Source organism: Hemicordylus capensis, chromosome 8 (assembly GCF_027244095.1).
Source record: "Hemicordylus capensis ecotype Gifberg chromosome 8, rHemCap1.1.pri, whole genome shotgun sequence".
Classification (NCBI taxonomy): Eukaryota; Metazoa; Chordata; class Lepidosauria; order Squamata; family Cordylidae; genus Hemicordylus; species Hemicordylus capensis.
In genome coordinates, this window is record NC_069664.1 from 6826733 (window position 1) to 6852001 (window position 25269).

At 43.0% G+C, this 25269-nt stretch overlaps 1 protein-coding gene across 15 annotated transcripts in view; it reads left to right on the forward strand.

The window, feature by feature from the left end:
• PEBP4 (phosphatidylethanolamine binding protein 4) overlaps positions 1-25269 on the forward strand; it is a 404209-nt gene that overhangs the window by 111149 nt on the left and 267791 nt on the right. For all 15 annotated transcript variants that reach the window (XR_008311022.1, XR_008311023.1, XR_008311020.1 and 12 more), the window contains one exon: positions 16303-16401. Coding sequence is in view for 5 of the 15 variants with exons in the window: in XM_053269481.1 (XP_053125456.1) it covers positions 16303-16401 (99 nt within the window). In the remaining 10 variants the exon portion in view is untranslated. The remainder of the gene's footprint in view (positions 1-16302; positions 16402-25269) is intronic.

Below are 25269 nucleotides of genomic sequence, written 5' to 3' on the forward strand. Positions count from 1 at the left end.
CTCAGGCCCTTCCTTATGAGTTGTTGTAAGGATTCCATTAAAGTAATAAATATGAAGCACTTTGCATGCTCAAACAGGGCTTTAGAAATGCTGAATATTATTATTATGTGAGCAACTGCCAGGAATTCAACAGGTGCAGTTTCCCCCATTATTTAAGTAGCAAATGCGATACCTCCTCAGAGTGTTTTGCTTGCAATGCCTCCTGGGAAATGATATTGGATTAAAGCAAATGCCATCACCTTCCACAACTGGGTGATGTTTTGGTTAACTTGTGCCAGCTGTTCTACAGGCTGAATGTTTTGTGAACTTGTACACACCCACAAAGGTGTACAGTGGAGTTTCTTCTGCAAATCTCCCACATAGGGTGCAGGTGCACAAAACACTGGGAGTGTGAAACAGCAGATCCAGTTAAAGCTGAGAACTTTGCAGAGAGTGGTAAATAGTCCAGAAATAAATGTGAAGGCAATAATGCCACCTCCTGCCTGCTGCATTGATATAAAATCCTATCCTTGACAACATTGTACATATACATGCCCAACTAAAGACAAATCAGATATTATGAGGGATACAATTATATTTTATAAGCAGTAGGTCTTGTAGTAGTGAGCATGAACTGCCCCCTTTGCTAAGCAGAGCCCACCCCTGGTTTGCATTCAGATGGGTGACTACATTTGAGCACTGTCTGCTCAGTAGTAAAGCATCCGTTTTACATGCAGAAGGTCTCAGGTTCATCTCCTAGTACGGCTGGGAGAGACTCCTGCCAATCAGCACAGATGGACCAATAGTCTGATGTGGTATAAGGCAGCATCCTATGTTCTGGTGTTCCTAGATGTTGCCTAAGACCATCAATCTGCACACACCACAACCCTATTCAGACATTACATTTTATGTGCATTTAGGGGTTTGTATACATGTGCATGTTAATTTTAAAAATGAACCTGGGTATGGGTCCCACAAATGCATTGTGCAGATAGGAAGTCTACTGCTGTACATGTGTTCAACATAACATGAATAACTGTATGTAAATACACTATACTTAGATTATACATGCACTGAAGATAATGAGGCGGGTCTCACGATTTTTGAGGCGGGTAATGAGATAATGAGGCGAGTCTTCTCCATTTTTGCAAGGAGGTCGGCAGTTTCACATTTGAGTTCTTTAAGGACTCTTGGATGGATGCCATTTGGCCCTGGAGATTTGCTAGTTTTCCATTTTTCCAGACAGTTTAGAACATCATCTCTTGTCACCTCTATCTGACACAGTTCTTTAGTCTCCATCCCCAAAAAGCCTGGTTCAGGAACAAGTATATGCTCAGTAGCCTCTGCTGTGAAGACGGGCACAAATAACTCATTCAGCTTCTCTGCAACCTCCATATCCTCCTTAATAATCCCTTTCACTCCCTCATGGCCCAGCCGCCTCCCTGGCAGGTTTCCTGCTTCTGTTGTATTTAAAGAAGTTTTTGTTATTCATCTTGATGCTTTTAATGAAATGTTCCTCAAACTCTCTTTTTGTCTCCCTTATTGTCACCTTGCATTTCTTTTGCCATAGTTTGTGTTCCTTTCTGTTCTCTTCATTTGGGCAAGATTTCCAATTTCTGAAGGAAGTCTTCTTTCCCTTCCCCATTGACTTTATCTGTTAGCCATGCTGGCATCCTCCTGGTCTTGGTGCTACCTTTCCTCTTTTTAGGTATACAATCTAACTTGCATTCTAGTACTGTGGTTTTGAGTAAATTCCATGTGTTCTGGAGTGAAGTGACTCTCCTGATTTTCCCTTTCAGTTTTCTTTTTACCAAACTCCTCATTTTGGAGAAGTTTTGCTTCTGAAATTCAAAGTGTCTAAGTTAGACTTCCTTGGTAATTCTCTCCCTGCATGTATGCTGAATTTGATCGCACTATGGTCACTGTTCCCTAAGATATCCATGGCAATGACATCATGCACCAGGTCCTGGGTGCCACTCAGGATTAAGTCCAAGGTCTCTTTCTCTCTGGTTGGTTCCATGGCCAACTGTTCTAGGGCACAATCACTCAGCATATCTAGAAATTTGACTTCTCTGTCATTACCTGATGGTGAATTTACCTAGTCTATGTGTGGGTAATTGAAATCACCCATTATTACTGCCTTGCCTCTCCTTGATGCCTCCCTGATTTCCTTCTGCAACTCCCAGTCACTGTCAGCGTTTTGATCCGGAGGGTAATAGCATGTCCCCAGTAACACATTTCCTTTCAGGCCTTGTATTGTCATCAACAGGGTTTCTGTGGAGGTCTCCAGTCCACCTAGGTTTTCTAGCTTGTTAGATTCTATCCCTTCTTTTACATACAGTGCTACTCCACCTCCAAGGCGCCCCTCCCTGTCCTTTCTATAGAGTTTATATCCAGGGATAACAGTGTCCCCACCGGTTCTCACTGTTCCACCATGTTTCTGTTATGCCCACTATATCTATTTCTGCTTTAGCAACCAAGCACTCCAGCTCACCCATCTTGGCTTGGAAGCTTCTGGCATTGGCATATCTATCTATCTATCTATCTATCTATCTATCTATCTATCTATCTATCTATCTATCTATCTATTTTTAATAAGCACCTATACACTGAATCTCTTACCTGGGGTACCTCTTAGCTAAGGATCACTTACCTGAATCTCTTAGCTGAGGATGGTATGTCACACCTAAACATTGTATGTTTTTATGTATACCAACTTTTAGTTTTTCCTTGTTTTGTGCAAAAAAAGGTCTTTTTGTTGAGAGTTTGGAGTTAATATGTGCATTGCATTGCCGACATATCAACTTATTCTCTTACCTGGTGTATGCTATCTTTCTTTTGGCTCTTTAGTCTCTGACCAGCTAGTACAGCCTTCTGTCTGCTCTTTATGTGGTTCTGCTCTGTCCCCTTCAGTTTTATCTGAATCTTTTACACCCTTGCACCTTAAGGGATGGCATTTGCCAAACCGGATACTGCTCAGCTCCTGTCAGCTATTTTCCAGGTATCATTTTAAAAGCTGCTCTGTGACCTTTTTGATTTTAAGCACCAGCCGTCTGGTTCCACCTTGGTTCAAGTGCAGCCCATCCCTTTTGTACAGGCTTTGCTGAGGGCTCTTAATGTGTGGATGAGATGTTGGTGCTGGGAGGAGGGGTTTAGAACAAATCTCAACCACTCCTCCCGGCACCAACATCTCATCCATTGAGAACCCATTGAGAGCCCTCAGCTCTGCCCATCTCGCTGACCCTGCGTGTGGAACAGGTAGCATTTCTGAGAATGCTACCTTGGGGGTCCTGGACTTCAATATGCTACCTATCAACCTAAATTTGGCTTCCAGGACCTCCTGACTACATTTCCCAACATTCTTGGTGCCAGTGAACACCACGGCAGCTGGCTCCTCCCCGGCACTGCCTAACAGCCTATCTAGACACCACATGATGTCCGCAACCTTCGCACCAGGCAGGCAAGTCACTGTGTGGTCTGCACGTGGGTCACAGATGCATCTATCTATGCCTCTAATGATTGAATTGCCCACTACAAGGAGGCCCCCACCCCCCGGAGGAGTATCCCCTGTGTGAGAGAATATGGGCTCATCATCCACAGAAGGGGTCCCTACTAAAGGAGCATTTCCCTCTTCCTCAGACTGATGTCCTCCTTCCCCGAGAACTTCATTCTCTCTGACAGCAGAGCTGCTATCAGCCTTAGAGTGGGATGCCTCTACCAAGTCCCTGAAGGTCTCATCTGCATGCCTCTCTGTCTCTGAGCTTCTCCAGATCCACCACCTTGGTCTCAAGGGAATGAGCTTGTTCCCTGAGAACCAGGAGCTCCTTGCACTGAGCACATACCCATGACTTCTGCCCATGGAGCAAATAGTCATACATGTGACACTCTGTGCAATACACTGGGAAGTGCCCCTTCCCCTGCTGGTTATCTATCTTCATAACTACTTTTGCTGGCTGTTTACAGTACAGTGGTCCCTCTACTTACGAAATTAATCCGTTCCGAATGCACATTTGTAAGTCGAAAAGTTCGTAAGTCGAAAAGCGGTTTCCCATAGGAATGCATTGGGAACGGATTAATGCGTTCCGGAGCCTAGAAAAAAGACCCAGACCCCCAGTAAGGTTTGCAAACTGCACAGGAACATTTCTTTTCAAGAATAAACAGGCAGTAAACAGGCAGGCAAGTCAAGGAAACCGCATGTAAAATTCGTAAGTCGAGGAAACCCCATCTAAAAATTTGTAAGTAGAAAAAACCGCATCTAAAACCGGATCTAAAACTGCCGTTTGTAACTCGAAAAATACTTATGTCGAGTAGTTCGTAAGTCGAGGGACCACTGTATTTAGAGATCGTTTATTAGAAAGTTAGGACTTAGCTGTATTGGTCAGCTATTTAACTGTTCAAACTTCCTTTCTTAAGAATATGAAGGAGGGAGTAATACTTACCTTCTCTTTCCACTGGGCTCTTTGTGATCAAGGGGACACATTTCAGGCTCCCTTGGTTATCCTTGAGATTTTATTTATTAACTAGCTGGGCCGGACACAGAGCATCTGCACCTCTAGTTCTCCCCCTCTCCCTCCCACCACCGCCACCGTTTTCTTTCCCTGCCTGCCTGCCTGCTGCTGCCGTTTTCTTGCCCACCCACTGCTGCCATTTTCTTCACCTGCCTGCTGCTGCTGCCATTTCCTCCCCACCCCCTCCGTTTTGTTTTCCACCTTACCCGCAAGCCTGTCTGCTGCCACCGCCACTTTCCTCTCCCCCTGCCAGCAGCTCGCTCTGCCGCGCATGGGATTAGTGACAGGTATGCCTTAGAGAAATAGATAGATAGATGGATAGATAGATATCCTAAAATTGATTGGATATACCTGGCAGTGCAGTCAAAATAGGCTTGATCACTTGTTGGCAGGCTCCAGAATAGAAACTGCAGGACAACAAAACTTGCTCCACACTAACCACATCCTGACCATTACATGGCAAACCCTCAAAGACAGGGGAATTCCAGCTTATCTCCCCTGCGAAACTTATGAAGGGAGTACACGAAGTCTTGCCCAAGAGAAAGTGTTTTGATAATTAACTACATGGAGGCAACTGAGGTGAGCAGCCAGCTGGAAGGCACTTCTATATGTGATGCCAAATAAATCTGGTGAGCAGGATGTATGAACGGATGCAGAAAGGTCTTGAAAGGATATATCCCGTAGTCTTTTCTTTACTAGAGCTACAGCAAAATTATACCCCTTCTGGGCGCTTTCCAGATTAGACCCCACAAAAGGGTCATGTCGTATCTCGGAAGTGTGCTTCCACACTTCCTGCATTGTGACACCGCAGTCCCTATGCGGACAGCAGGGTTCAGTTCACGTTGCCAATGCCTTGTCTTGAACTTAATCGCTGCGATATAGAGCTAGGACGACATATATCCGGCGTAAGGAAGTTGCTGGTTTTGGGGGTTGTTAGTTGCTGCAAGGCTGCTCCCCCTGCTGTTTACGTTTTCAATGCGACTTGCCTGAATGGAGTCATTTTGCTGCTGTTGAGCAGCTAGCCCGGAAAACTCCCTGGAGGAAGAAAGCAGGTGCCAACCCAATACGTGAAGCTCTTTGGACGATCAGAGTCACCCAGGAGTTATAGTGGCCATCAGCAGGGAGATGGGACAGTAATCCAAAAGCTGTCCTAAAAATATACACTTTCAGCCAAAATTTTAGGGCAACCAACCAAGCTCTGAGCTCAAGTGAGCACTGTTCTATCTCCAGTAAAAAAATAATATTGGATTTATTCCATGGTTTTGCTATGATCTGATGACTAATTCAAATGAAGTCTACTACTACACAGCACAGTAGTTCACACATGTTGCTGAACTCAGGTACAGCAGTACGCTTCCTGTTGGTACCATGCATTTGTGGGGCCTGTACCCAAGTTCACTTTTAAAATGAACACAGGTACAGTCATTCGCACAAAAAGATGGGTGACCGTACAGACTTCTGTGCACTCATACAACATAATAAGGCTGTTCTCACGAGCAGCCTAGCGTATGACCCCGGCACTCCTGCCCAGCCTAACCCTGCTCCTAAGCCTGGCTCTTAGCTGAGGTTAAGGGAGCAAGTCCGGCTGCCGGGCAAGTCTGGCTGCCAGGCTTGTGTGTCTCCTCAGGCTGTGTGCAGGTTGTGTGGGTGTGCGGCTCACGCACCAAAGGGACAAAGATTGATTGTCTGGGGGAAGGTAGGTTGAACCCTGCCTTCCCGCCTGTGTGATCCTGTGAATAGCCCCAATGTCTGAATAGGACTAGTATTAATCCCATATTCTTCCCTGTTTCATCTTTAGCCTGAGAAATCATTGGTCCCTCTTCCTCTATTGCAATTTTTGTTTTAATCTCCTGCAGGCATGGAGTACATAGTCTTGTAACCTATAGCTGACAGATCTGATACACAAATGAAGATGGAGCATGCCAGCTTTGTCACAAGGTTGCCAACCCCCTCTTCCACCCGGATAAGGGTCTTGTTTGACCACCCTGAAGCCGTGTGCGATGCTGCCTTTGTAGACCACAATCTGTACTGAAATCCAAGCCTGCTGTTAACTTCACTTGCGCTCTATTCTCGTGTTTCCTGTTATTTTTTAACACTTTTTTTGTGCATAAAAGCACTATCCTCTCCCTAGAGCCTGCCTGCAGTGAAGGCATGGTCTGTACAACTGCAATTATTTAGAAGAACAGATGGAGTGAGGAGCAGAAAGTCTGTTAATAGTAATAGAAATGCTACATGTTAACCTGGACAGCACACGATGACAGTCCCATGACTACACGTTCTGTTCCCACCAGCTGGGCACCAACGCAGAAGTGAGAGATTCACAACCATAGCAAAACCAAGAACCCACCTAAAGTTAGAAATCAAATTCCTTCACACTTTTCAGTGTAGATTTCTTTCCTCTCTTTCTTTTCAATAATCTCATACCTCATGGTCATTTCAAAATATTGTCATATTTAGGGTGTGATGTTATACACTTCAGTGTGGTTGGCAGCACAGAAATTAGGCATAAATGTGCGAGAAAGAGATACAGGCTAGTGATAACCAAGAATTTTCCATCCCCTCTTATCACTGTCCTTAACTTTGGGACTGTGCCTAGCTAGTGTAAGCACACATCAAGCCTCTTCTCATGATCTGTGAGAAGGGCTGGGGGAAGTCTGCAGGGAGAGTGGGTTAAACCTACCCTCCTCGTAGATAATCATGGCGCCATTGCTGGGTGTGATCCCTGCATGCCCAGACAATTCCCCGCGCACCGAGGCGGGCTGGGATGTTTCATCCCAGCCCCTGAAACTACCAGGATGCACTGCACGAGTGCGCGGTGCATCATGTGGATCCCCCCTCCCCTCCCCGGGGCTCCCTGCCATGTGGCGCCTGTGTCTGCCACACGAGCAAAAAAACTAGGTTAAGGGAGCATTTTGAAAGGTGGCTAATTAGGCGGGTTTGTGTCATAGAGCCGCTGGGATCGGGTCCGATTCCAGCGTTGCACACATGTGTGCACATCCGGGCTGGGCTCCCTTAGCCCAGTTTTGCACATGTGTGTGAATTGCCTCATCTTCTCTTATACCGATTAAGCATATAACCATAGACCTGTAGAGTCAGAAGGGACCTTAGGGGTCTTCCAGTCCAACCCTGTCCTCGGTGTAGGAAACTGCTACAGCATCCCTGTCTGTCTAGCCTCTGTTTGAAAAATATCCAATGGAGGAGAGAGCCCACCACTGCATGAGGCAGACTGTTCCACTGCTGGGTAATTCCTATAGTTAGGAAAGGCTTCTTAATGTCTAGCCTAAACCTGCTTCCATGCCATTTCAACCCACTGGTCCTAGTCTGGTCTTCAGGAGCAACAGAGAACAAGTTTGCTCCTCCCTCTACTTGGCATCCCTTCAGATCCTCTAAGACAGCTCCCATATTTCCCCTTAGGCTTCTCTTTCCCACGCTAACCCCCCCATGTTTTTCATAAGACTTGGTTTGAGAATTAATCAAAAGTTATTCCTAGAGGCAATTGAAAGGCCAGGGGCTTATGATTCAGCATTTCAGGCTTTGGCCTCTGAGGCTATGGATGATGGGAGTTGTAGTCCTATTGCATCTGGGGTCCCAAGGTTGGGAACTTCTGGCATGGGCAACAGGGAGACTGAGCTGTCATGACTTGCAGATTGTGACTAGTTTTCTATGTTTAAGCATTTTCCAGCCCCAGTCGGCACATAAATTCATGCCTCTGCCATGCCCTATGTTGTCTACTAAGAAGCTGATACCGCAGAGCATTGCCTGGGGGCACAGCTGAAATTTTCAGCACCAGTCACCTCTGCAGTCTATCCTGTATCAGTGAAAGCAAATCATTAAGGTGTTTCAATGGCTAGACAAAAAAGGGGCATTTGTAATGGGATGGGGCCATAGCCCAGTGGTAGAGCATCTGTTTTGCATGCAGATGGAACCTTGGAGAAGCTGCTACCAGTTAGTGTAGATAAAACTGAGCTAGATGGACCAATGGTCTGACTCGGTATAAGGCAGCTATGTTGCTAATGCACATGAGCATTTTGACCAATGGAGGGTTTATATTTGCATTGCTGTAACCACCTAATAAGTCACCTTAAGTGGCGCAGTGGGAAAATGCTTGACTAACAAGCAGAAGGTTACTGGTTCAAATCTGTGCTGGGATGTTCCCTAGACTATGGGAAACATCTCTGTTGGGCAGCAGCGATATAGGAAGATGCTGAAAGGCTTCATCTCAAACTGCACAAGATGAGGCAATGGTCAACCCCTCCTGTATTCTACCAAGGACAACCACAGGGCTCTGTGGGTGCCAGGAGTCTAAATCAACTTGACGGCACGCTTTACCTTACTGAGAAGTGTGGGGCATAATAAGCTGGATACATTTCCATAGCTCATTTATAATTTACATAAACTAATAACTTACAAGTGTAAAGTCCATGAACAGGGCTGATTCAAGGCATTTTGGTATCTTACACAGAAATGACTCACCCCACCCCTCTCTAGTTAACACAGGGCACAATGCATTATGACTATTACATTTTTATCCTACCTCTCCTCCAAGGAGCTCAGGGCAGTTAACATGATTTTCTCCCTTCCCTCACAATTTATCCTCACAACAGCCCAGTGAGTTAGGTTAGGGTGAGAGAGGAGAGCTGGTCTTGTGGTAGCAAGCATGACTTGCCCCCATAGATAAGCAGGGTCTGCCCTTGTTGCATATGAATGGGAGACTTGATGTGTGAGCACTGCAAGATATTCCCCTCAGGGGATGAAGCCACTCTGGGAGGAGCAGAAGATTTCAAGTTCCCTCCCTGGCTTCTCCAAGATAGGACAAGATTTTTTTTATTGAACCAACAAACTACCAAAGCATACAGTACCTTGCCAAAGCACAATTATATACAAAGTGGTTGTTTGTACATGATATATCTACAAAAATTTACACACAAGGATTTGGAAACCCACAAGGTTATGAAGTATATGCAGGCAGTACTGTAACTCGGGGGTGGGGGATTTCAAGGCACATCAGGTAATGGGGGGGAGGGGGGTTTACATCCAACGTCCATTTCCACAATTTGTCCCATTGCTGTTTAAAAGAGATACCCTTGTCTTTTTGCACATAACCATACAAACTTTTCCAGAAGAGATTTACTGTCTCATCTGCGTGAACCTCTTGGTCGCGTCTTCCCTCCCTATTCTTGTGCAGGAGCATTGCATAAATGACATACAGGTTTACTAACCTGATTACGAGAAGGGGAACATTCCAATTCCAAGATAGGGCTGAGAGAGATTTCTGCCTGCAACCTTGGAGAAGCCGCTGCCAGTCTGTGAAGACAATACTGAGCTAGATAGACCAATGGTCTGACTCAGTATATGGCAGCTTCCTATGTTCCTATGATGAATGGCCCCAATTTACCCAATGAATTTTATGGATTTGAACTTGAGTCTCCAACATGGTAACCACTATGCCACATTGCTTCTTGCATAGTTCCTATGCTTTTCAGCGCAGGATAACTCTCTGGTAGAATGTGCCCGACAGATCAGATTTGGGCACCCTTTCCCATAAATATGAATACTGGTAGAAGTACTGTATCCAAAAAGGTAGTGTGGGATTTGGACCGTAAAGGTACAGTGGTAGGCAGCTGTGGCGCCATGTAGTTATTCTGTGTTTGGAACTTGCATTCCAGACTAGGGCTGCTCTACTGCAAACATTTTTGTGGCATGCTCATACTGGGAACCTTTGCGCAAGAGCGCACTTTCAAGCATCCCCATGACTTCAAGCAGTCATGTGGTCTTCTTGCACTAGTGTGCAACATTGTTGTGCATGTGCTTCGTTAGACTGGATTTCAGCTACTACATCTACTGCTGTATAGAAAGAACACTGAAGTTCTCCATCTGATTGCCAGTGGAAACATAACTGGCTGGCGAGGACAAAGAGAACGTCTGGAAGTGCCCTGAAATAGGAGGGATCTGTTGATTATCTCATGCACAGCACAGCACAGCACGGTGTTTTTCTAAACAAACGTTCATTGTTACATCAGTTATCACCTTTCCCTCTCTTGTATATTTGCATGTTGTTGATAAATTACAATTAATATTTTGTCTGTGGTATCCATGTACACTATAGCAACTGTTGTAAACCTGTTAAGACTTTCTAAAAAGCTGTTTTGCTCACTGGCAATTCTGATGAAATGCTTGTTAAAGTATTTGTTGTTAAACCTAGCATTCTTAGAAAGTTAAAAGAGTATTTTTATTTCAGGGGTTTTATAAGGAGGTGGGAGTTTGCTTTTTCCTCCCAAATGTATTTTAGCATTGAGCAAATGAGAATTAAACAGCTAACATCTCATTCATAAACACTTCACAGAGAATGAAATCCCTTGATATTCACTACCTTGCAATGGCCATGGTCCCGGTAGCCAAACTGATGAATTCATTTAGTCTTCCTTTTTCAAGACCATTAATTAGACCAGCAGTAATCAGCAGACCATAATTCATTCCTTTATTTTTGGTATGATGTTTCTTCTTTGAAGTCTCAGGGAAATTACCACATAATCATCGGTTAGGAAATTGCAGCAAGATAGGAAATATGAGTGCAAACACTGGATTCTAGTGGCCGATATCCAGACTAATGAAGCACTGATGGTGTTTGTGAGTTAGTTATTTTTGTTTATTTCCCTCTTCCCTTTTGAAGCACACTGTGACTCACAAAAACAATTACTCAATCTATGAAATTCTCTGCCACAGGATTTGCTGATGGCCCACCAGATTGTATTTGGTGATGGCCACCAGCTGTGGCACTATCAATGGCTACTCGTCTTGATGGCTATAGACCATCTCCAGGCTCAGAGACAGGATCTCTCTGAATCCCAGTTGCAGGGGAGCTATGATGGGAGAGGGGTATGCCTTCATCTCACCTGTGGGCTTCCCAGAGGCATCCAGGAATTTATTATTTATATCTATGTATTTATAGCTATGTAAACCACTTTGGGAACTTTTGTTGAAAAATGATATATAAATATTCATTGTATTTATATCTGGTGGGCCACTGTGTGAAACAGGATGTTAGGCTAGATGGGCCTTGGGCCTGATCCAGCAAGGTGTTCTTGTGTCCCTTAGGGACATATTTTGTGGAGTCACAATGGGCTTCAGAGGGAAAGGGAGATCAACCAAAATTGTCCTTCCCCCATAGCACCAGTGCAGTGTTGCTGCACCAGACTAATTTTGTTAGTCTGGATGTTGGCCAGTGTTTTCTAGGAATTTGACATTTGATTGATTGATTGATTGATTGATTAAGTGCTGTCAAGTCGGTGACAACTCCTAGCAACCACATAGATAGATTCTCTCCAGGATGATCTGTCTTCAACTTGGCCTTTTCGGTCTCTCAGTGGTGCATTCATTGCTGTCTTAATAGAGTCCATCCACCTTGCTGCTGGCCGTCCTCTTTCCTTCAACTTTTCCCAGCATTATGGACTTCTCAAGGGAGCTGGGTTTTCGCATAATGTGTCCAAAGTATGATAGTCTGAGCCTGATCATTTGTACCTCGAGTGAAAATTCTGGATTGATTTGTTATATGATCTGTTTGTTTGTTTTCCTGGCTGTCCATGGTATCCTCAAAAGTCTTCTCCAGCACCAAAGTTCAAAAGAGTCAATACTTTTTCTGTCCTGCTTCTTCAAAGTCCAGCTTTCGCATCCATAGAGTGTCACGGGGAGAACCATTGTCTGAACTATTCTAATCATTGTAGGTATAGACACGTCACGGCATCTAAATATCCTTTCCAATGCCTTCATTGCAGCCCTACCAAGTGCTAGTCTGCAGTGTATTTCTTGACTGCTGGATCCTTTACTGTTGATGGTTGATCCCAAAAGGCAGAAGCTATCCACCACTTCTATGTCTTCATTAACAGTTCTGAGGCTGGTTGCTGTACCCATTGTCATTAGTTTAGTCTTCTTTACATTTAGTTGTAGTCTCATTTTTTTCACTGTGCTCCATGACTTTCATTACTAGAGCTTGCAGATCATTCGCATTCTCAGCTATCAGAGTGGTGTCATCAGCATAGCGCAGGTTATTGATGTTTCTTCCTCCAACTTGAAAACCACACTCATCTTCTTCCAATCCAGCTTCTCTCAGTATATGTTCCGCATATAAATTGAATAAATAAAGAGAAAGTATACAGCCCTGTCTTACTCCTTTACCAATCTGGAACCAGTCATTTCCACCATGTTTCGTCTGGACTGTGGCTTCCTGTCCTGTGTATAGGTTTCTCATGAGAACAGTGAGATGTTCTGGGACACCCATTTTCCTAAAGATATTCCACAACTTGATATGGTCGACGCAATCAAAGGCTTTTATGTAGCTAATAAAGCACATATTGACTTATTTTGGGTATTCTTTGGCTTTCTCAATTATCCAGCATATACCAGCAATTATGTCTCTTGTTCTTTGGTGCTTTCTGAAACCAGCTTGAACATCCAGCATTTCCCTTTCCACATAGGGCTCTAATCTGCGTTGGATGATCCTGAGCATTATTTTGCTAGCATGCGAAATTATGGCTATTGTGCGATGGTTTGCACAATCTGTTTCTTTGGTATGGGTATGTAAACTGACCTCTTCCAGACTGTCGGCCACTGTGCGTTCTCCTAATTTGCTGGCATAGTTTGGTTAGAGCCTTGACTGATTCTTCTTCTGTTGCCTGCCATATTTCTATAGCTATTCCATCAGTTTCTGTAGCCTTCCAACTTGGTAATGACCAGAGTGCTGATCTAACTTCATCTTCCCATACTAGAGGTTCTTTCAAGTAGGGGATATCTTCTAGAGTATGTCGGATGCTGACATCCCTGCTGTGCAGATTTCCAGAATACTCCTCCCATCTCTGTTTGATCTTTTCTGAATCAGTTTCAATCTGTCCTTTCGCATCCTTTAACATACCAATTCGAGGCTGGAACCTCCTTATGAGTTCAGAGATCTTTTGGAAAACTTTCATTGTTTTTCCATGTCTATTTCCATCTTCAAGGTATTTACAGATGTCATTGTAGTACTGCTCCTTGTCTCTTCTAACAGCTTTCTGAAATTCCCTATTAAGGTCCTTCATGAGGTTGCTCCCAGTTGCAGGGGAGTAACAGCAGGAGAGAGGGCATGCCCTCAACTCCTGCCTGTGGCTTCCAGCGCCATCTGATGGGCCACTGTGTGAAACAGGATGCTGGACTAGATGGACCTGATCCAGCAGGGCTGTTCTTATGTTCTTATGAGGTCTTTATTTTTCTTGACTTTGGCTTCTCTCCTCTTCCTGGCAACTTCCGCCGTCTGTTCTGACATCCATTTTACTTTCTTCTGTTCCTTGGTTTTTGGCAGTCTGTTTTCGCATTCGTCCTTAACAACTTCTTTGATTTAATTCCACAGTTCCTCAGGTTCCCTATCAATGAGGTTCAGAACTTCAAAGCAGTTCCTGATGTTCTCTTTGAAAGTGGTGGGTACATTCTCAAGATCATATCGTGGAAACTGGATATATTTGTTTTTCTGCTTTAGTTTAACTTGGAGCTTGCGCATGAGCAGTTCTTGATCTGTTCCACAATCAGCCCCCAGCCGCAGCTTTGCTGTTATAACTGAGCTTTTCCACCTCCTTGCACCAATAATGTAATCAATTTGATTTCTGTGTACTCCATCTGGTGATGTCTATGTGTATAGGTGCCACTTTGGTGGTTTGAAGAATATGTTATGAAGAGATCACTGGCTTGGCAGAAACCAATAAGTTGTTCTCCTGCTTCATTTCTGTTTCCTAGGCCATACAGTCCGACTGTGTTTTCCCCCTTACCATTTCCAATTTCAGCATTCCAGTCTTCAACCACCAGTAGCACATCTTGCTTGCATGTTCTGTCAATTTCAGACTGAACTTGAGTATAAAACTCATCAACTTCCTCTTCTTCTGCACCAGTCGTTGGGGCATAGACTTGCAAAACTGTTATGTTAAAGGGTTTTCCGTGAAATCTAATTGATATTAGTCAGTCACTGAGTGTATTGTACCCAAGTATGATCATTGCTATATCCTTCTTGACTATGAAAGCAACACTGTTCCTTCTTTGTTTTTCGTGTCCTGAGTAATAAACGGTATGATTTTCTGACTGAAAGTGTCCAGTTCCAGTCCATTTTAATTTGCTGATGCCCAAGATGTCAATCTGTAGTCAATTCATTTCATCTTTCACTGTGTCAAGCTTTCCCATATTCATGCTTCTTACATTCCACATTCCCATTGAAATTCTGTCTTTGCATCTTTGGATTTTCTTTTCCCGCATGGCAACATGTTTTTATATTTTTAGCTAAATACTTTTAACTGTCATTTTTATTATATGTGTTTTAAATTTTGTAAACCGCCTTGAGATTGTTTTTAATGAAAGGCAGTATATAAATTTAATGATAAATAAAATAAATAAAAAATAAACATCAGCAGCTAGACATCCAAAGGGCTTTAACCTAACTGTGTCATAAAGACCATTGGTACTCTGAAATATCCTCATGTCTTCCTCAGCCCACCATCTGGCACTACATCGACGATCATTCTATCTTGTCTCTCTATGTGGTTTTCCTGGTAAAATACAGGAGTGGTTTACCATTGCCTTCTCCCATGCAGTATAAAATGATGCCTTTGTCATTTTCACTAAAGAGATCGCCCGGTGCCAGCACCTTCCTATAATGCTGCTTTAGGTGTCTGCTATAGGTGTCTGCTTGCTTTAGCTAGGCAGCTGGGATGACCTTCATGCCTTGGGTGACCCTACTGGGGGTATACCTCCCAGCATACTTCACTCATCCGTCCCAGGAACACCGCCCCACCCCCCACCATAATGAGGCAGCATAGCCGGACTGGGGGCAGGGGGAGAGCCAGATTTGACATATCATGGTACAAATCCCTCCCTCATATAACCCACAGTTTCTCCAATGTTTAGTGACTGCAAGTAAAAATGTGGCTGATTATTTTGAATCAACAGATGAAATCCATCATTCCTCACATTTTGACACCCTATCCCATGCACAGCATATTGCCCCTCCTCTCTCTAGGGCTTATGTGATTCGCGCCTTCCTTGAGTCTCCTTGGCTATTTGGTCCTTTCCTATTATCCTACTAAGCCCTCGTGTCCTTAGGCCATGTATGAGGTCACTCACACTAATCTTTGTATGAGGTCATGTGAGATCCGTAGGCCATGTGTAAGGTCCAATTAATCTTGCTTTTAGCTCAGCAATGTTTTAAATAATGTTTTTGGGGTGGGTTTTTTTTACATTTTCTATCCCACTCTTCCTCCAAGGAGCCCAGAGTGGTGTACTACATACTTAAGTTTCTCCTCACAACAACCCTGTGAAGTAGGTTAGGCTGTGAGAGAAGTGACTGGTCCAGAGTCACCCAGCAAGTATCATGGCTGAATGGGGATTTGAACTCGGGTCTCCCCGGTCCTAGTCCAGCACTCTAACCACTACACCATGCTGGCTCTCTTTCACATACTATGTGCTGAACTTCCAGTTTTCTTCACTCTATTCCATTTTGCTTACCCAAGTCCTATTTTTTTAAAGAACCATATGTTGACTATTTAAAGAGAGAAGTTCTTAGAATAAATAATGTATATCAGTTTTTGCAATCTTTTACTGAAACAATGTTTGGTACAGTTGCTTCTATTAGAATTGCCTTTCTGTATATAGCAACTATTCTAGAAAAAGTGAAGACCATAATTCAGTCCAAAAGGTACCATTGACATAGGAAAGTGGGTGAATGATAAATTATTGTACTAGCAAAGTTTCCTTCTTCTCTTGCTTACCACCTAACTGCATAAAGATCTCTTACCTTATATGTTTTCAGAATAAAGAGTATGTCCTGATCATGGTTGATCCAGATGCCCCTAGCAGAGCAACTCCAAAGTACCGTTTCTGGAGACATTGGCTTGTCAGCAATATCAAAGTGAGTACCAAGAATGTTTTCATCACAATATTCTCTTCATTAGGATGCATCAGTTGTTTTGAAAATGCTATCTGATGTGTTCAGTAAATATTTCATCCATATAGATAGATAGATAGCCTCTTCCTTCATGGTTTTGGTTTTAATTTTACTCAGGAAGAGCAACGTGGGCTGATCGTCAAAGGAATTTTCATTTTCAGTATTGTTTCTTAAATGTGTACTGATTATTGTTTTCCAGTGACATGGAGGTGACATTGTAGAATCACCTATGTCACTGTGGGTGGGATTGGAGTCCTTATTGGTCATTCGGGCTAGGTGAGGACTTACTTGGGATATGAAAAGAGGTACCACAAGCTTTTGCTCAGTTGGGTTGGAAAGCTTCATCAAACTTGCTCCTTGTGAACTAGCTCAGGGGACCGCACAGCTCCCTTGCTCCCAGGGCTCATCTCTGGTGTATGGCCCATGAGCTAGTCAAGGATTGCATAGTACCCTGGAGCCCTAAAAATCAGCCGTTTGGAGTAGTTTTTGCACAACTCTCTTTGAGCAGGGGCCAGGGCTTGATGTCCAGGACTTGGATGAAAATACGGAAGTGCTTTAGACTTTTGCACAGTTTGCAACCTGTCTGGCAAAGTGTTCTGCCATGTTGAAAATGTAAATTTCATTATGGAAATTGAAATGTAATAAACATTTGGCTCAGTTCTAACTAAAACACACACACACACACGTCAAATAACACACATTTAACCAGCCATTTGTAGTTCAGCATTATGACTGTTGCATGGATTGTCATGAGTCGATGTCTTGCTGCCCAGAACAGGCAGCAATAACTTGCAGTTAATCTTCTTCCAATGATCTTCTCATAATTGTCTAATAGCGGTATTAGAAATGTAAATAGCAGATAAAGGGGGAAATAAAAAAGAAGCAGTATTTTATTATCTGTCCTGTAAGTGAAGAAAGTTATGTCCTCCAGCCCTCCACATCTACTAAGAACCATCCCTATTTACTAGTACAGTGTTTCCCAACCCTTTTCCCATCCCACAAGGCACTCTTGGATTAAAGGAAAAACAAACTGAGTTCAGCAAGCCGAGTGGCCTAAGGAGGCAGCTGGCAGTGGCAGTAGTAGCAGTAGGCATTCACCCGACTGAGTCCATCCTCCTTCCATCGGCTGGGCGCAAGTGCAGCCAAAGGAGGTGGTTAGCCTCGGCTGAAGACCAATGGTGGCACTGGCAGCGGGACCACTGGCATCCCGGAGGACGGAGCTCTGCAAGGTCTCCGTGAGACTCAGTGGCTCCCCAGTGAAGGGCTTGACAGGTTCTTTGAACCCATCAACCCTATTACAGCTCCACCCCTGTTGTGCATTATGGGGCACATCAGCTGCAAAAGTTGAGTTTAAACTCCTGACTTTGCAGCTGACTCACCTTTATTCATTGGGGGGGCAGGGGGCTCTCTCCTTGTGTATTATGGGGTGATTCATCTCCAACACATGCATACTTTGCAGCTGATTCTCTCCTTTCTGTATGGGAAGGGAGCGCCTCCTTCCCCACCCGTGATGGGCCAAGTCAGCTGCAAAGCCAGGAGTTTAAACTCCCTGCATCTGGAGCTGACTTGCCCCATAATGCTCTGGGAAGGAGGCACTCTTTTTCCATCTTTTCTTTATACATTCTTGATGCATAAAGGAGTTGACTCACTCCTTTATGTGGTGGAAAGGTGGTGCTACCTTCTCAGTGCATTATGGGATTAGTCATCTGCAAAAGCTGGGAACTCCTTGCTTTTGCAGATGATTTAGAGCCAGTCAGCACCAGTGATATAGTTGCAAATTCAGAAATGCAGGCATTCTCCCTGACAGCCCTCATGGCCATGCCCACTGCAACAGCCAGAGAAACTGAGAAGTACCGGTGCTCCGTCCCTGCATGTCCCCAATCCACTATACCCCTGGTCAGCATGGCACATCAGCCAGTCTCCCACAGTACACTAGTGTGCCCCAATACACTGGTTGAGAAGTGCTGTTCTAGTACATGGCCATGGTAAATCACCGGTCTTTTGCTTCTACTTTTGCCTTTTGGGATGCACCTTATTAAAACGTGTGAATAGCTCAATTTACCCTTGCTCCAAACCTGAGGCCTGTAGAAGTTATATCTCTGGGGAAGGGGTGGGAGTGGATGTGTCTCATCTCTAATGCACATACATGTACATGCATAAACACTGATGTGTTCATGCTTGCCATTTTATGTGCTAAAAGCTCATTTTGATAACTGATTGAAGGACAAATTATGTTTCTCTAGCATATCTTTAGAACAAGCACCTTCTTGGATTTTAAAACCATGTAGAACAGGCTGTTGCAGAGAAAATAAATATAGCATATAAGAAAGAGTGGAGCCTTCAGCAATATGTTATGGAGGGTATGGGCTTGGGCAATGATCTTTGGTATGAGATTGTAACAGGCTTTGTTACAAGCCTGTCTCAGTTTTAATATGTTAAATGTTGGTGGCATATGTTATCTTCACTGGATCTGGGGATAGTTGAGGGTAGGTTTTGTAGAAGATTTGGAAGTTGTAAGACAGCTGTTTCCACTTGTGGAGAGTTGTTTCCTTTGTCCCATTATTGTGACTAGTCATACCGATTTTGCGAATTATTGAAGTTTCCAAAATTTGCAAAACCTGTCCTGTCAAAGACAAGCGTTGGACAAAATAAAGGAGTTCATACTCCCTTGGACAACAATGATTGTTTCATATCATTTTCAGTTCTTCCAAAACCATTGTCCATCACCATCTTTTAACTAAGTCACTGTCCAGAGACTTGGCTAGTGATTTCACTTCGTACTTCTAAGTGTGAGTAACCATGGTTCTCAGTGTCAGCTATATAATTCATACTACTATACCCTTGCTAACTGAGCAAAGAGGCACCTTTTAAAAAGTGGTGATTCTCTCCCCCTGCTAAATAAAGCAGGGGGAGAGCAACTGGCCCTATCCAACCCCAGCTCAGCATTCCTCCAGTGGCTGTTGCTGGTGTCTACCTTTATGTGTCTTTTTAGACTGTGAGCCCTGTGGGGACAGGGTGCCATCTTATCTATCTATCTATCTATCTATCTATCTATCTATCTATCTATCTATCTACAGTATCTATCTCTATGTAAATCACTTTGAGAACTTTGGCTGAAGAGCAGTATATAAATATTCGTAGTAGTGGTAATTCAGGAAAGTTTTTAACATGTCAGGAAGTGCTAGAATAGAAAAAGCAAGAGAGGACCTATTTATTTATGCCAATTCTGTTGCGTTGTCTCTTCCTATCTATGAGTTACTGGCTACAGAGAAATGCTTTTTTAAAAAGCAACTTATTTCTCTTTATGCCTTTTCGTATTTTATAATATGTTTTACAGTTTAGGTGTTTTCAGCCCTGATTCGATCTAATAATCTCAGTACTAAAGTCTAATTAAGATATCAATTAATTTGCAACCTGCATTTAAAAAGAAATATCTCGTTGTTCTTCTGTATTATTCTCTGAAATTACTGCCAAGGGCTTTTTGTACAGATACCTTAATTAGACTTTTTATTGTTAATGGGAATATTGAGCAAATTAAAATTGGATATTAATACCTTCCATGATTTTCATAATTGGCTGAAGAAATAAAGCATTCAGAATAATTGTAGCAGCTTGTGTACAATTTTGCTCCTATACAAATTCTTTCATGGGAATCCTTATGCATTTCTTAACAATGGGATCTTGAAAGTCTCTCATTAATTTTAATATTTATTAATTTATTAATCACAAAAAAGCTGGAGCTAATGTTCCTCCTTCTGTATGCGGATACTCCTAGTGTATTAGCTGTTGCTAATTATTGTAATTAAAAATAACTTTTATGGCAAGCAAGAAAAGTCTGAAATTCAATGTGATTCTCCTCTGAAAAGCAAGTATATTCAAAATGGCAAAGTGTAGTTTCTCATAGCACTGGTGGTAGTTCTGTCTTTCTTCATAGCTACAACACTATAGTTGGGAAAGGAGAAAATTTGCTTGCCTGATTTTGAAGAAGTGCTCAAAGGCTGAGTGACAAATTCAAACTAGAAGGTGTGTGTGTGTGTGTGTGTGTGTGTATGAGAGAGAGAGAGAGAGAAAGAGAGAGGGAGAGAGAAGGAGAGGGAGAGAGAGAGAGACTTCCATTTATACCTTAATGACATTTTTAGGAAACCAGAAAAGGTTAAAATGTAGGAAAACCTACACTGGCCACCTACAATAAAGACGTTATGGGATAAAATTGGACCTTTCCAGGCCTGTAGCCAGTCTCCATTGGGGGGTGGGGGGATTGCAGAAGTCAGAGGAGGCAGGTTATAAGGTTATAAAATGTTCAGTGAAAACAGTCCGTGAGGCTGAGGAGGAAAGAGAATCTTTTGGTATGGCAGGTACACGCCGTGCCACCAGCTGGCTATGGGCCTGGACCTTTTCATTTGTGACTACCATGGATCCTCTGTCTAGAAAATGAGATCCACATTAAAATGTAATAATAATAAAAATCATCATCATCATCACCATCATCATCATCATCATCGCACAGACTGACTACAAACAAAGACATTACAAGGTAGCAGGGATGATACACTGGAACATCTGCAAAAAATACAAGCTAACTATAGCCAGAAATTGGTGGGACCATAAAACTGAAAAAGTTGTAGAAAATGAAGATGCAAAAATATTATGAGACTTTCGACTACAAACAGACAAACATCTGCCACACAATACACCAGATATAACTGTAGTCGAGAAGAAAGAAAGAAAAGTCAAAATAATCGACATAGGAATACCAGGTGACAGCAGAACAGAAGAAAAAGAAACAGAAAAAACAACAACGTTGACCAAACTACTGTCAAAGATACCTGATTTTATATATTTGATGACATTTTAGACTTTGTTTCCATTATTGTTTTCTCTTTTTACTGTGTATATTCTGTGTATATTGATGTTTGATCTAAGATCGTAAATAAACAATAACAATCTACAAATTGAAATTGAAAGGCTGTGGCAGAAGAAGACCAAAATAATCCCAGTAGTAATCTAAATATTTATTGTTACAGTCATTCGACCAGGTGCAATTCCAAAACATCTTGAAGAGCACCTCAACACCATAGGGGCCAGCAGGGGCGTAGCTAGGGAAGAGGGGGCCCGTGTTCATCCCTCTCTCTGGCGGCCCCTCAGATTGAGGTAGACAATGGAGAAAATAGGGAGGGGTGGTTCTGGAGGGGCCTCAGGAGCTGGGGGCCCGTGTTCTTTGAACCCTTTTGCTCAATTATAGCTACGCCCCTGGGGGCCGGGGCAGAGCCTGACCGCCAGCGGCCCATGTGTGGCCACGGCCCTGGCCCCGCTCACCCCGCTACAAATTGTCTGACATGGGGGCGTGGTCTGGCGTCAGGTGCAGGGGCGTGGTCTGGCTCCCAAACAGAGCCCTGCGGCTCCGTTCGGGAGTTGGGAGTCAGGCTGGCGCTTCATTCGCAGCGTCAGCCATTTAACTCCTGAAGGGGCCATGCCTTTGTGCCTCCGCGCCCTTCAGGAGCTAGACTGGGGCTGCTCTGTGTTCGCAGGGTAGCCAGGAGCAGCTCTTCCCTTCCTTTAGGCAGGGAAGAGCCGCTCCTGGCCGCGCTGCGAATGCAGCACCGGCCATTTAGCTCCCAAAGGGGCTGCGCAGAGGGGCCCCTTAAAGGCAGGGAAGAGCTGCTCCTGGCCATGCTGCAAACGCAGCGGCTGTTTAACTCCCCAACGGGGGCTGCGCAGCCCCTGCTCGGCGGCTACACCAGAACCCCCGCATCTGACATCAGACGTGGGGGGCATGTCAGGGCCATGAGGCGCGGCCCCTGATTGGGCCCGGCCCGGATTCTTTGAACCCGTTTGCCTAATGTTGGCTTCGCCCCTGATAGGGGCCACAGAAGTCACCATCAGCCAACTACAAAAAACAACTTTACTGGGAACAGCCTACATTTTGCCACAATACCTATAACAACAACAGTATTGATAACAAAATTCTGGTATCCCAGGTCCTTGGGTAGGACTCGATGTCTGGATAAAACAAACCAGTCAATAACACCTGTTTGACTGTGCAAACAAGAAATAATAACTAGCCGACCCACACAGAGCATCTGTGCGCTCTTTGGGGCCGGCTGTTCTCCCCTCCCTCCTGCCTCACTCTCTTGCCCTCTCTCCCTCCCACCCCATTCTCTTGCCCTCCCTCCCTCCCCTCTCTTGCCCTCCCTCCTCCTCCTGCCTCAACTCTGCAAGAACACCAAAATAATCCCAGTAGTAATTGGTGCCCTAGGTGCAATTCCAAAACACCTTGAAGAGCATAGGGGCCACAGAAATCACCATCAATAAATTACAAAAAGCGACTTTACTGGGAACAGCCTATATTCTGCGACAATATCTATAATAATAACAGCAACAGTATTGATAATAAAATTCAGCCATCCCAGGTCCTTGGGAAGGACTCGATGTCTGGATAAAACAAATCGGCCAATAACACCTGTCTGACTGTGTAAACAAGAAATAATAATAATAATAATAAATCACCATCAGTCAATTACAAAAAGCAACATTACTGGGAACAGCCTATATTCTGCGACGATATCTATAATAATAGCAGCAACAATACTGATAATAAAATTCAGCCATCCCAGGTCCTTGGGAAGGACTCGATGTCTGGATAAAGCAAACCAGTCAATAATACCTGTCTGACTGTGTAAATAATAATAATAATAATAATAATAATAATAATAATAATAAATTTAAAAAAAATGTGAACTGCCTCAGGGTGGACTTACTCAACTGCTTTTCTGTGAAGACAGAGAGGCTTTTGTTTGTGTGAATCCCTCTTATCTTCCTCAGTCCAATATATCCATGTGTCTAAGTGCAAATATTTTATTTTATTTATTTAAGCTGCAGAACTATTGTGAGTATTAGTTGGATCCCATAGCCCTAGGTTCTTGAACATAGAGATAAACTTCCAAAGGCTTAGAGGGTGTGCATGTGCATATGTGTAAATAATGACCAAGGCCCTTTTGATTTCCAGTGAAGGGCATCTCTCTTGTGCTCTTTATCCCAGAACTGTTTCATGACTTTGGCAAAAAAAAATCTGGCTGATATACTGACTATTCATTCATTCATTCATTCATTCAGTTTATATACCACCCTTCCTAAAGTGGCACAGGGCAGCTTACATTAAAATCAAGAACACATAATAAAACATTTTAAATTTTTAAACATTTAAACCAGATTAAAATTAAAACAAGATATCATTAAAAGCCAGGCAAAAAAGCAGACTATTATTTATTTCATTTTTAAAGCATATTTCTATACTGCCCAAAACTTATGTATTTGGGCAATTCACAACAAAGCAAAATAAATGACAACAGAAAAGTTAAAACATTAGTTAAAACAAAATAAATGACAATAGAAAAAGTTAAAACATTAAACAATATGTAAAAACAATGTTAAAACTATTATAACACTTTTTAATTAAAAGCCTGGGTGAACAGATGTGTCTTTAAATACTTTTTAAAACTGTCAGAGAGGGGGTCTCATTTCAGCAGGGAGCGCATTCCAAAGCTTCAGGGCAGCAGTGGAGAAGGCCCGTCCCTGAGTCGCCACCAGATCAGGTGGTGGCAACTGCAGATGGACATTTTTGATGATCTCAATGGGCAGTGAGGTTCATGACTAATGAAACACTTGCAGAAGTATGTTGTGCTAGCTACTTGCTCTGAATTATCTGTTTTTAATGAAACCTTTGCACACATGTGCAATAGCACAGTTCTGCAAATCCCCATTTTTAGTGCAACTATGCCCCTTGTGCTAGCACAACCTTTTAATTGTATAAGTGCTTTGTTAGGATGCCCTTTTCTGATTCCTTTTATCCCCATCTGCAAAATGAAGGTGGAGCCAGTCTTATAAGCATAGGTGATTATCTTTACTGAGCAGAGCAGGAGGAGAGCAACTGGCCCTGTGCAACACCATCAGAGCATCCCTCCAGTTGCTGTTGCTCGCGTCTTTCTTTCTTTTTCTATTGTGTGACCTTTGGGGACAGGGAGCCATCTTTATTTATTTATTCTTATTTCTCTATGTAAACTGCTTTGGGAACTTTTGTTGGGAAACGGTATATAAATATCCATAGAAAGTAAGAGTTCTCTCTAGTAGCAAAGAGTTTCAGTGCCATTTTGTGTGCCACTTCTACTTTGGCACTGTTCCAGAATTCTTCCTGGCAAATTCAGTTTTGTTGTAGGGGTTTCATCCAGAACTCTTCTGATGTTGTAAATTTCAACAGTCTAATCTATTGAACACCTTCTGTTATATAATTTGTCATTCACTGCTTATCACCGTTGACAACAATGTTTCTCGAATTGTCAGAAAGAGGGTGCTTTAACTCCAATTGAAAATAATGTATATTTTAAAAATTGTTGCTACAAAGTGGAATAATATCTTTTGATGACTGTTTTTAAAGCCCTTTAGGTTTTCATGGTAATTTGCAGTGTAAAATTATTTAGAGATAAGAGCCAAATTAGCTCTTAAAGGCAGGAGGTCGATATGTCCCGTTATCCATGCAAGCAGTGTTTAAATATAATCAGCCTTTACTCTAATGCAGCATAATTGTTCATTTGAAATAGCCTTTTTTACTCCATTCAATGAATCATTAAAATATTCAAAAGATAATGCAGTGAATTAGAAATAAATTTATCACATTATCCTGCATATACTGAGGAGTATCAAGTAACTAGGCAGAGACTGAACCGGTTTACCCAGAGATGCAGTAAACAGTGTTTTGTTTTTTAATTCAGTGGGAAGAATGAAGAAGTGGGGGAAGCATAATGAAAATCCCAAAACTCTGTTTTCACTTCCCAATCA